Raw genomic sequence first — 12,344 nt, 5'->3', positions numbered from 1 at the left:
CATCGCAACTCAGCCCCCCTCCCCGAGGCCCAGCGGGGTTTCCGCGGGAGCTGCCCTGACCCCCTGGCTCCCTCGGCGGCTCCTCTGTCTTTTGTTATTTAACTTGGTAGTTGCTTTATCTGCAACAAGGCGGTGGAGTGCTTACGGATCAGATCTAGTGAAATGAGTGAAATGCGGCCAGGGATGAACGAACAGGCTGCAGTGACTCCATTCGGTACTGGCCGGGGCGTTTTGGGGCCGCTGTTTGTTCACCGCATTTGTGAAGTTTGTTATTCGGGTGCATTTTACTCCCGCTGCTCAGCTGCCGAGGGGGACAGCACAGTCCCCGGCTGCCGTCTCGGTGACTTTACCTGCCCTCGGCTCATGGAAAACAAAAACTGAGTATGGGAAAGCAACTAAATGTTTTCAAATATTTCTGGGTGACAGTTATTAAAGACGCACAAGAGAGCTAATGTTGACGGCTGCTTTTGAATGCGAACTATTCTCAGGGACGGGTCAGCCCTATTGGCGCCATGTCACTTGTGATGTTATTTTTAGGAAAAGAGTTGCATGAGGTGGCCCCCAAATAAACACTCTTTTACAAGATGCCATTCGTTCAGTATAGAAAGAAGGAAGGAGAAGCGGTTTGTGCGGGAGGGATTGATTCGATTTTTTTTCCTTAGAACACAAGTCCAGAGAGGTGTTGGGCGGTGAACTCCCGGGTAAGGAAGAGCGGAACGAGCGAAAACAGCCGGTACCGCTGCCCGGAGCCGGCGGGCGGTGGAGGCTGAGCGCTGCGCCGGCGCCGCCCGCTGCCCGAGGCAGCCCCGGGCAGAACGGCGGACCCGGGCGGAACAGGAGCTTCGGGCAGAACAGGAGCTTCGGGCAGAAAGTGAGCAGGCGTCGGGGCTGGCAGAACCGCACTGCAGAAGGCATGGGGCGGCTGGATCCGTCCCTCAGGCCCCGGTTCCCGCCGCTAGCAGCGCGGAGCGCGGCTGAAGCTGCCGCCGCTGTCGGTGGCCGCCCCCGCCGGAGCTCCCTCGGGGCGTTACGAGGAGGGTGAAAGCGGGTCTGGGGCTGGGGGGGAGTCCCTGGCCTCCCCGTCCCGAGTCACACCGGTGCAAACCCCGGCCCTGCTCCGTCTGCTCTGCAGCTCCCCTAGGTGCTGGACACACAGCGGGACCGTCCCGCGCCTGCCTCTACGCTTCCAAACCCCGGTTAATTTTTCTACCCCCAATTAAAATGCAAATCGGTGGACAGGCTCCCCCCTCCTCACGTCCGCTGCCCGAGCCGAGCTTCGGCGCGCCTGGGGCTGCCGCGGCCGGGCGCAGAAAAATTTATTTTTTTTCCTTTTCAATATTTAAGAAGAGATCCAAGGAAAAACAAAAACAAAAAACCACGAAAACACGAAAACAGAGAAACCAAAATCAAAACAAAAAACCCGAAACACCAAACCCAGAAACTTAAAGGTGAGCTTCTCGGATGCGCAGTTTGTGTGGCTATACAAAAGTTACAGCGATGCAAGATCCTGCTCTACGCACCCTTTCTTCAAATGATTTTTTTTTTTTTTTTGCTTTGTAAATCAAAGTAAAACAATTCCGAGCAACAGGAGATATCGAGAAATACACAGAAGCACCGACGGAGGTCGAGGACTAACATGTTTCTGCTTTATCTCAGATCCGTAATTAAAAAAAAAAAAGAAAAGAAACACACCAGCCCCTTTTTTCACGCTCGGGGAAACAGAGCTCCCTGTATGGACACAAACTCGGGCACAGGGTAAAATTGTTTAGGGTGATTTTGCAGGGCTTTTTTTTCTCCGTGGGACGCTCTTTAGGGGCCACCTGGGATTTTTTCCACTCCAGCCCCAGGCGCTGGGGATGAGTGTCGCGGGGGCCTCGTTACCGCGGGTGTGTGACATCGGACGGTGGCCGGGCGCCCTGTGGGGCTGGCGAGAGGGGCCGGCGGGAAGAACATGCGGTTCCAACCTGCAGCGGGTACAAAGCACCCACGCAGACCCAGCGGCGGGCAGGGTCGGCACCGCTGCAGAGGGGTCCCGACGGCTCCGGAACCGCGGCGGCAGGGAGGCGGCACCGGGGACAGGCCCGGCTGAGACTCGAGGAGCTCCGCTTGAGTCGTTCCCGGGGCAGAGACAGAAGGAAGGAGGGAGGGAGAGAAAGACAGAAAGAGAAGGGAGGGAGGGAGGCAGAAAGGGGGTGGGGGGAGAGAGGAAGAAAGAGAGGAAGAGAGAAAAAAGAGGGAAGGAGGGAAGGAGGGAAGGAGGGAAGGAGGGAAGGAAGTAGGAGAATAAGAAATATATAAAGAGAACAGAAGGACAAAAAGAGAAAGAAATAGAGAAAAAAAGAAAAAGGAAAGAGAGAGAAAAATGGAGAATTAAAAGAAAGAAGGGAAATAAAGAGAGAGAGAGAAAGAGAGAAAGAGAGAGAGAAATAAATAAATAAATAAATAAATAGATAAATAAAGAAGGAAAGAAAGAAAAAAAAAAGAAAAAAAAAAAAAAGAAAAAGGCCTGAAAGGGAAGAAGAAGGTGGGGAAGAAGAAGGTGGGGAAGAAGAAGGTGGGGAAGAAAAAGTGAAGGAGAGGAGAGGAGAGGAGAGGAGAGGAGAGGAGAGGAGAGGAGAGGAGAGGAGAGGAGAGGAGAGGAGAGGAGAGGAGAGGAGAGGAGAGGAGAGGAGAGGAGAGGAGAGGAGAGGAGAGGAGAGGAGAGGAGAGGAGAGGAGAGGAGAGGAGAGGAGAGGAGAGGAGAGGAAAGGAGAGGAAAGAAAAGGAAAGGAAAGGAAAGGAAAGGAAAGGAAAGGAAAGGAAAGGAAAGGAAAGGAAAGGAAAGGAAAGGAAAGGAAAGGAAAGGAAAGGAAAGGAAAGGAAAGGAAAGGAAAGGAAAGGAGAAACTAAAAGAAGAGCAAAGAAGAGAAGCGGAGTGCAAGACAAGACCGAAGTTGGCGGCAAGGCGGGCGCGGCCCGGGTGGGCAGGGCCGGCTGCCGCCCCGCCCCCGCCCGCCGCCGCCGCCGCCGCGCCCGCTGCCGGCCGAGCCCCCGCTAAAGGAGGCAGGGAGCGGGGCAGCGCGGCAGTGCGCCCCGAGCCTCGCCCGAGCCCTCAGCCCCGACAGCCGCGCCGGCAACCAGCGGGAGCCGCGCCGGGAGGGATGCGGGGCGCCGGGGAGGAGACAGGGGCGGTAAGCACGGCCCCCACGCCGCTGTGAGCCCCCAGCTCCTCGCAGATACAGAGAGAGGAGATATATACGTGTATACGCACGGACTCTGCGCTTATACACATATATATAGATCCACCGACAGCGGCACCGCTTTTTTCCCCGGGAGCGGCCGCCAAGGCACAGCCCCGATGCCCGGCGGGGCGGCGGAGCCGCCTTTCGGGCGCGCAGGACCCTGCTAGAGGCGGCGCCCCCCTCGGGCTGGATGCGCGGCGCCGGTGCAGGCGGCACCCCCGGGCCGGCCGCCGGGGACCCCCGGCGCTAGGGGCTGGCCAGGCCCCCCGCCCCGGCCCGGCGGCGGCGGTGCGGGGATGCTGGCGCTGGGGCAGATGGACGGCGCGCCCCGGCAGGGCGCCTTCCTGTTGGGCAGCCCGCCGCTGGCCGCCCTGCACAGCATGGCCGAGATGAAGGCGCCGCTGTACCCCACGTACCCCCTGCCCGCCGGGCCCGCCTCCTCCTCCTCTGCCTCCGCCTCGCCCGCCTCCGCTTCGCCCTCGCCGCCACTCGGTTCTCCCGGCCTCAAGGCGCCCGCTGCCGCCGCCACGGGCGGACTCTCGACGCTGGGCTCGGCCCCGCCGCAGTTGTCGGCCGCCACCCCGCACGGCATCAACGACATCCTCAGCCGGCCCTCCATGCCCCTGCCGGGCGCCGCGCTCGCCTCCGCCTCGCCCTCCGCCTCCTCGGCGGCGCCCGCCGGGCTGCTGGCCGGTCTGCCCCGCTTCGGCAGCCTCAGTCCCCCGCCGCCGCCGCCGCCCGCCCTCTACTTCAGCCCCGGCGCAGCAGCCGCCGCCGCTGCCGTGGCCGCCGGACGCTACCCCAAGCCGCTGGCAGAGCTGCCCGGCCGGACACCGATCTTCTGGCCAGGGGTGATGCAGAGCCCGCCCTGGAGGGACGCCCGCCTCGCCTGCGCCCCCCGTGAGTATCCAGTATCGCGGGGGAGCGGGCGCGCGAATCCTTGCCGGCAGTCCGGTCGCGGTGCTGGGGAGTCTCAGCGCCCCTGCATCACGGCCAGACCCTCCCGGCCTCCATCTCCTCCAGGTCCGGCCGCCGCCGAGGGCGCTGGCTTGGCTTCACTTTAAAAAAAAAAAAAAAAAAAATTAAAATTTATTAAGCGTGCTTTGCTTTTATCCCTCCCTTTCGGTCAGCGCGAAATCCTGTAAAATGTCCGTTATTGCTGGCAGAAAGAGGAGCCCTCTCGGAGGAAGGCGGTCGCGCTGCAGCTGCTTTCACCGTCCCCGCTGGGGAGCCTCTGGGCCGGAGCTGATTCTAGGGGCGCGCACAAACTTTCCCTGAGAGGGACTTTCCGTTACCGCTGGCTTATACCGACTGCAGTTTTTCTGGAAAATGATATCGTTTGTCGGCTCAGATTTTCGATCCTTAAAGGAAAAAATAATCAGTGGGAGCCGGGAGGCTGGCGCCGCCGCCTCGTCCAGGCAGCAGTTTTGTTACAGACTCTCCCTTGCAGAGAACCCCCACCGCGTCTGCCAGGGTCGCTTGAAAGCGAAGCGGTTTCCCAAATCCGTAAATTAATGTGTCATTCCGTGCCTTCCCTCTTTCTCCCCCACCTGCTAGATCAAGGCTCAATTTTGCTGGATAAGGACGGAAAGAGAAAACATACCAGACCCACTTTTTCTGGCCAGCAGATTTTCGCCCTGGAAAAGACTTTCGAGCAGACGAAATACCTGGCTGGCCCGGAGCGAGCCCGGCTGGCCTATTCGCTGGGAATGACGGAGAGCCAAGTCAAGGTGAGAGGAGCGGCTGACGCACGGAGCAGTGCGGGGCAGGGGGAGCGCGACCGGCTCCCACCAAAGGGCCGCGGGAACTGGGCTCGTCTCGGGCGGCTGGAGCTGCTGCGGGGCCGGGGCGGCAGACCCGCAGGCACACGGCGAGGGCTTCCCTAGCAGTTACCGGCAACTTACCGTTCATTACCTTACTGGCGGGGCTGAGAAGGATATTTTAAAGCGTATCTTATTTAAAAACCCAAGAAAGACTGAGAAGCCGGATGCGTTCAGCCTGAACGCCACGGGGGGTGGCCGCCGGGCTGGGAAAATGATGGGGAGCTTGGGGTCAGGATGCGTCTCTGGACGCACCTTACACAAAACCGCCTTGCCGAGACCACGCACCTCGCTCGTATTGTCCCACCCCAAACTCTCCGTTTTAGTTAAACTCGGACCTGTGGGCAAAGGGGAGGTGTGAGGAACTGAGAACGCGGGCTGAGCCCTCTGGGAACAGCCGGACAGGCATTTGCAGGGATACATGGCGGTTTCGTCCAGAGGGGCCTCTCGGTGGTCCTCACGCTTTCAGACTGATCTAGAGACTCTCCTTTGTCACTGCAAATGTCCCAACGGCTGCGAATAAATTATTGTAGTCCCTACAATGAAAATAACCCACTCCCCTAGCAGGCCCCTGCTAGAGAAGAAATGCATCTGGTAGGGCAGGGGTGGGTTGGGAAGGACCAGCTTGAAATGTGTGTTTTCACCTCCGGGCGGGAGGGGAGGGAACGCCCCGGGCTCGCTGTGGACCTCGGGGAAGGTAGGGGTGGCTGTTCGCCCGCGCTGGGGGGGCACCCGTGCTGGAACGGGTGACTCAGGCTGCGGGCAGCGTGGTGCCACCGGGTTCGGCTGCTTTTCGTTGACGGGGAAATTGTCTCCTCGCTGTCGAAGCGGGAGTCACTACCGCACGGGGCAGCGGGGCGGAGGCGGCCCGAGGCGAGCGGCCGCGGGTGATGAGGGTGGTGGTGACGGTGCTGGTGATGGTGACTGTGCCGGTGGGGACAGGTCTGGTTCCAGAACCGACGGACCAAGTGGCGGAAGAAGCACGCGGCGGAGATGGCGACGGCGAAGAAGAAACAGGACTCAGAGACGGAGCGGCTGAAGGGCGCCTCGGAGAACGAGGAGGAGGACGACGACTACAACAAGCCCCTGGACCCCAACTCAGACGACGAAAAGATCACGCAGCTGCTGAAGAAACACAAGCCGGGGGGCGGCGGGCTGCTGCTGCACCCCCCCGAAGGGGAGGCCTCCGCCTAGCCCGCTCCGCCCGCCGCCGCTTTCGGAGATGTACAGATCTATTTTTCTAGACTCTACGCGCCCGGGAGAAGGAGGAGAAGCCGGAGAGGGAGCAGAGAGGACTGCGGCGGAGCGGGGCCCCAGCGGGCGCGCCCGTCCCCCGGCGCCACGTGTTATTGTAGGGTCGCAGGCGGCGGAGAGCGGCGGGGGCTGCCCCGGCCCGGGTCCCGCTCCCGGCAGTGCGGCGGCCGCCTGTCGCCGGCTCTTTGTAAATAAACCGTGAGTCACCCGCGACCATAGGCGTTCCTTACTGTGAATATTTAAAATGTAAAATACCTTCTTTTTTTGTACAGTGGGGCCTGGGGGCGCCGTCCCCCTGCTCCGCGCTCGCCGCCGCGGCCGGGCGGCACCGGGGGCACCCCCGGAGCCCCGAAACGGGCGGCAACTGGGCCGCCCAGAAAAAAAGCCGCCGTGGCTGCCACCGGCTCCTCCCTCGGGCCGAAACTGCAGTGGGCCCGCGTGCTATTTATTAGTATTTTTGAAACACTTTCTGTTCCGGTGTCGTGCAGAGGGAGGGGGGAGAGGACGAAGGGACAGAGTTTGCTTTCACTCACACCGTTTCCGATCAACCGCGTGTTGAAAAAGTAGCTGGTGGGAATTGTCACAACCACTTTCAGTCAAAATATAAAATTCATTTAGTTGCTGTAATTGAATTTAAAGTGTGTTTTCTTTTGTATCATAAGGACTACTATAGAATGTAAATGTTTTCCCTTTTTTTTTAAGCTAATAACGATGATATATCGTGATATAGCATCTTAACATTTATTAATTTATATTAAAAATAATTCGGTTTGTAAAGAGAAGTCCTTTGCAAGACCAGTTAAATGTAATGCACTTTCTGTTAAAAAAACAAAACAAAACAAAAACAAAACAAACGATAAATCAATTAAACCAGTCTAAAGACGTCTGCTGCCTTCACTAAAGGGTAGAGATAATCTGATCCCATCAGAGATTAAATAATGAAACCGACGGAACAGGAAGAAAAAAAAGTTCAATCTCTTGTTCAGTTTCAATAGTGGGTTTTTAATTTGTTTTACATTTTTAAATTATTATTATTTTTTAAAATATATGGAAGTTGTCTACTTTGTTGTGGGGGTTGGAGAAAGATAAAAATAAGATAAGCGGCGGCTTGTTTGGGGACAGGGCTGGAGGCTCCTGCCCTCGCCGGTCCCTCTGTGAGTGGGCAGGCAGCTTTTCCACTCGGGCCCCGGAGCGATTCGCCTCAGCTTAGATTAGGCTATATTAACTTTTTAAGCGGCGAGCAACAGAAGCTGTTATCGAGGACAGAGTGTTACCGTTATTATGGAAAAGCAACTGCTTTCCGAGAAGCAAACGGCGAATAAAATAAGATCCCGGCTAAGGGTCTAGAGTAGTAGTTAGACCCAATACCGAAACAGCTAGGTTAAATTGAAACTCATTATCTGGACGCGATCATTTCCATATCTAAACAGACCAGAAACAATCGTTTTTTTTCCCGGGTGCGGCAGAGCAAACACAAGTGCCGACGTGAGAGAGAAAGGGGCGATCAAATCATCAAATCTGGGGGAAAATAAATAAATAAATAAATAAGTATTCGTCCATCAATTTGTGAATAATTTTCTCCATTGGAAGGAAAAAAAAAAAAAAAAAAAAAAAAGAAGAAGAAAAGCAAAAGGCAGAGCAGGATTTTATTCCGCTTTCGGTTTAGAAAATGGCCGGGTCCGGGAGGAGGGAGCGAGTCCCGGCGCAGCTGCCCGGGTTCTCCCGGACCGGGCTGCTCATCGCTGCTCACCGACCCCTGCCCCTCCCCAATCTTTCCCGGCGAGTTGCAAAGGCAGGCAGGGAAAGGGCGGGCGCTTTCCAGGGCTCCCACACGTATCTGCCGTCTCTCGCCCTTACGATTTCCCCGCGGGTTTGGCGGGGCCATGAGAAATAAATAAATACACGGCGGGACCGACCCTCCCGTGTGCCCCCGGGCCGCCGTGACCACCGCTAGCCCCGACGTACGCTGTCCCCTTTTCCAGCTGACTGCAGCCCGACCGAGGCTTTCCAGTCAATTTACCGCTACACAGAGACCCAGCTGGCCACCGGTTGAAGTTGGCACCGGCAAATTGGAAACGGAAAAGAAAAAAAAAAAACAAAAAAACGACAAAACCAAAACTGCCCAGCTCTGATCGCTTGGTTAGGTTGGTTTTGTCTGGGGCGCTGGAGAAAAGAGCAGGTTATTCACATGAGCTCACTGGCCTCCTCTTTTTCGGACAAGTTTTGGAAGCCAAATCAGGCTCGGCGGAATAGGCGCAGCCTCCCCCTCTTCCAGGAGAGGACTTTTTTTAGGAAGAGATCCAATAACTAATCTCGGGACCACTGCCACGGGAATTGAGGCGAACAATTAGGAGACAAAATGTCAGCGGGCTTCACACGGCGTGAAGCTTCCCCTGTGCGTGGGGCCAGGCCGAGATCAGCCGCAGTTTCTGTTCAATCCTTCAAATACGGAGGATTTTGTTGCGTGGCCGTGAAAATCACGGATAATGATATTAGAAGTACTGCACAACTACATATACAGAAGCACTCGGGCCAGCAGAACCGCTCCCCGGCAGCCGCCCCGCATTCAGGCCTGAGCCGAAATCTCCGCGGGGAATACGCGACCGCGCACACGCGTGGGGAGTGATGGGCGCCGTATGCGCGGCCGTGTAGCAGGGCGGGTAGTCCTTGGCTAAGCGATGAGAGACAACCGTGGACTGGGCCCGGCAGGTCCCTTTGAGAGCAGCTCTTGTTTTTTCCTTTCTGTAAGAGAGCCCTAGGGGTTTAAACTCCGTTCCTTTCCGCCTGCGTGTGCGGAATTTTCCCGCTCAGTGGAAATAAAGGCGGCTGTTTCTGGGTTTACCCTGCCATGTGCCTTCTCTGAGGCACAGGCGAAGGAGATACCGCGGGAAAAACCCGGGTTGTGCAATCCCAGGGTGCCGAAAGCATCCTTCCCGCTTTGTCGAGCTATTTCACAACTGGAACCCGCTGCGGTCCCTTCTCCAGCCCCAAAGAACATCACCGCGGGCGGAGGAAACTTTTTTGCCTGCAGAAAGGAGCCAGGCGCAGGTCACCTCTCTGCGCTCCGCAACAGCCGTCGGCAGGGGGGGGCTTTGGGGAGAGAAGGATGGAGAGAGGGGAGGCATGAGATGGGAAGTGGGGGACCGGGGCCGCCCAAACGCCTGTACACCGTTCCCGCGGCCACCGGCCTGCAGTTGCTGCCCTGCGGGAGAGATTATGTTTATGGATGCGGGACAAATGAATGCGGGCAGGATCCGCTCCGCCGTGCCACAGTGGCCGCTTACCTCGGGGCGTGTGCGTACGTGGGAGGGTCCCAGTCCGCATGCCACTGTCATCCCGACCCCGACAGGCCCTACATCAGCGCTGTTACAACCCCGAGGCCCTCAGGCTCCTTCATCCCGGCTGCGACCCCCACCCAGAGGCCCCAGCGTAGGCAGCAGGCAAGGCAATGCCCGTACCCCTACCAGAGGGACGGCCAGACCGACATCCACGTTGGGATAGCCCGGCCATTTCAGCGAGTGCTGACCTCTCCCACCGTTGCGCGTTTTACGACCTCCTGAAATCCCATTATCATTCATCACTTCTAGGTGATATTAATTTTTAACGCTTCTCGTTTCAAGTACACGCTGGGTTCGCCCCGCTCTCTCGCTATTTGACGCTGCGATGTCGTTTCGTGCAAGACTTTCGTTATATCCGTGCCAGCCGCCCAGGGGCTTTGCTTTCAGCACCCTCTCCCTCAGGACAGATGGGGTTTAAAATGGGGGTTCAGCCCATCCTCCCACGGTCCCCCCGAGCTCCCTTCCCGTATAGGAGCCTCTGAGAGAGAGAGACAGGCGCCTGCAGAACGATCCCGCGTTCAAAGCCGGCGTCGCTGCTCACACATAAAAAGTAAGATGAACTGCTCCATTCTCATTGCGGTTCCTCATTTACCTTCTGCACCGATAGGTACTGTCTAGATACACGTTTCTGGCAGCGTTTACCAGCTGTCTCGGACAGCGCAAAACATCTGCCGGGGAGCGGGAGGCTGCCGGATGCGCTGCCGCAGGGAGTGGCAGACACCCCCAGCCTGCCCGCCGGCCGCCCGTTATCGATGAGGACAATGTTTTTCATACCCGAACGATACGGGGCAGGCAGCACCGCACCGCTCCACACGCCCCTGGGGGTTTAAGGTTTGCCCGGGGATGCGGGAGGCAGCGCGGCGGGGCCGGTCGGCACCCGCGGGCTGCGGCGAGAGCCTGGCGCTGGCTCTGCGGCGATAACCCGGTGCCACACGCCCAAGTGCATGCCTATAATAACGTCCTCGATCATTTATTAGAATTCGTGTCAAGCAAGCCCATATAATTCATCTTTATGCAAATACATCAATGTCAAGACATTAGTGTATTGCTAGGGTTTTTTTATTAAAGTGCATTCTTTTTAATTCAGCTCAGTAAAATACGAGCCCTATTGCTCAAGAATTATAGCAACTATTACAGTAACATATGGGCAACATGCACTCAGAAAATAAAAACCAACAGATAAAGTGGCAGGGTCACAACGGGGAGCAAACACTTAACAAAATGGCAGCGGGGTAATAGATTTTCCTCCCGCGCCCCCGGCGCTAGGGTGCCAGGAGGAGCCCGCCGGCGGGATGGCGGGGCTGCCCTGCCCTGCGCAGGGACGCCGGAGCCGTCCACGCCCGGCCTGGCCTCGGTCCCTTCCCGGCGGGGGCTGCGGGAGCGGAGCCCTGCCCCGCCGATACGCACCTCCGCGCCGAACCACCCCCGCAGCGCTACCCCGGATTTAATGAGAGAGTTGCCCACATCCTCATCACCCCGGCATGGTAATTGAGCAGATCTATTAACTTGTTACACTAGATTTGTTTAAAGAGACTATTACACAGTCATTTAATCAATTTGTTACACTGGAGGTCCTGACTTATGAGACACTTGCCGTATGATTCCTTAATGACTGAATTAATTTGTTTTAATAAAACCAACATTGTGTACAAGCACATTTCGAGAAATGTAATTTTGGAGACGGAACAGTCCAATGCTTCATCTGATTAGGTCTTTTCTATGGTTTATCAAAGTCGGGAGTTGCCGTCATAAACCGCATGTATGGGGTATTTTTCTTTTTTATAGCGTCATTAATTTAATATGGATCATTAGTTCTTTATACACATGCATGTTCTGACAAATGTACCCAATGAATAATGCACCTAATGTGTTTGGGCTCAAATGCATCACGCCATAAACAGAAACTGCCGCAAAATAAAAAATAACAAATAATAATAATAATAACAATTAATATCACGGCCTCTCCCTTCTTCCCCACCCAGCTGCGTTTTGCAGCGGAGGAGCCGGGGTGCTCCCCCGCCACGGCGGCATCCCCAGACCGGGCTCACTGCGGCGGGAGCGCAAATGGATTTACGGTGAATTAAGGTTATCCTGAGAGCAGATGTAGGACAAGAAAATCGGTTTTGCTCCTGATGGAAACTGACGTGTGCGGAATAAATGTAAATAAACACGAGGCTCCCCAAGAAAAGGAACTTGATGGTATCGATTATGTAAAATAATCGCCACATTACAAATGTTAATGTACTATGTTAATGTACTACAAATAGCAGGCGTTTAAGGTCCGACTTTGCGCAGAAGAAGGAAGGCGCAGTCTCGAAAAACGCTTCGGAAACCGGGACGACAACAGCAATACAGACGACGCTAGTGATGGTGACAACAACTCCCGCCGCACCGCCACACTGCCGGTGCCCGGAGGCGGCGGGGCACCCACGGGCGGGCTCGCCGTGGCGGCGGCCGGCAGGTTTGTGAAGGATCGCCGCTCGGAAAAGGGCCGGAAAGGCGGCAGCGATGGTGCTGCGGTTGCGTTTGGAACTCTTTACCCTGCAGCATATTTGCTTAAGTCATTTCCATCAGTGACCTTTTGATCCAGGGATGCAACCGGACATCTACTTCTTTTTACACATGAGCGTGTATTTCCCGGACCCCAGCAGAACATAAAGCTCAGCCCAAACCGTGACGCTGCTGCTACAACAGGCACCTTCTGCCCCCGG

General features: G+C 56.4%; 2 protein-coding genes across 2 annotated transcripts in view; one reads left to right on the top strand and one right to left on the bottom strand.

Moving 5' to 3' along the window:
* The window catches only part of CDS1 (CDP-diacylglycerol synthase 1), a 113,314-nt gene that overhangs the window by 51,919 nt on the left and 49,051 nt on the right, over positions 1–12,344 (bottom strand). The window lies entirely within an intron of this gene.
* On the top strand, positions 2,872–7,875 carry NKX6-1 (NK6 homeobox 1). The gene is made up of 3 exons (XM_065061866.1): positions 2,872–4,121; positions 4,779–4,951; positions 5,984–7,875. Exons 1-3 carry the CDS (start codon positions 3,518–3,520, stop codon positions 6,233–6,235), a joined length of 1,029 nt encoding a protein of 342 aa, XP_064917938.1. The 5' UTR covers positions 2,872–3,517; the 3' UTR covers positions 6,236–7,875.

The sequence above is a fragment of the Columba livia genome, chromosome 4, assembly GCF_036013475.1.
Source record: "Columba livia isolate bColLiv1 breed racing homer chromosome 4, bColLiv1.pat.W.v2, whole genome shotgun sequence".
Taxonomy (NCBI): Eukaryota; Metazoa; Chordata; class Aves; order Columbiformes; family Columbidae; genus Columba; species Columba livia.
The sequence above is the reverse complement of the archived record's forward strand: the minus strand, read 5'-3'. Positions and strand labels throughout refer to the sequence as shown.

Bases quoted from the DNA above. Each gene is read 5' to 3' on its own strand.
- NKX6-1 (XM_065061866.1), top strand. From the start codon at position 3,518: ATGCTGGCGCTGGGGCAGATGGACGGCGCGCCCCGGCAGGGCGCCTTC. The intron at 4,122-4,778 runs GTGAGTATCCAG...CCCACCTGCTAG, and splicing joins CCGCCTCGCCTGCGCCCCCC to ATCAAGGCTCAATTTTGCTG. The intron at 4,952-5,983 runs GTGAGAGGAGCG...CGGTGGGGACAG, and splicing joins TGACGGAGAGCCAAGTCAAG to GTCTGGTTCCAGAACCGACG.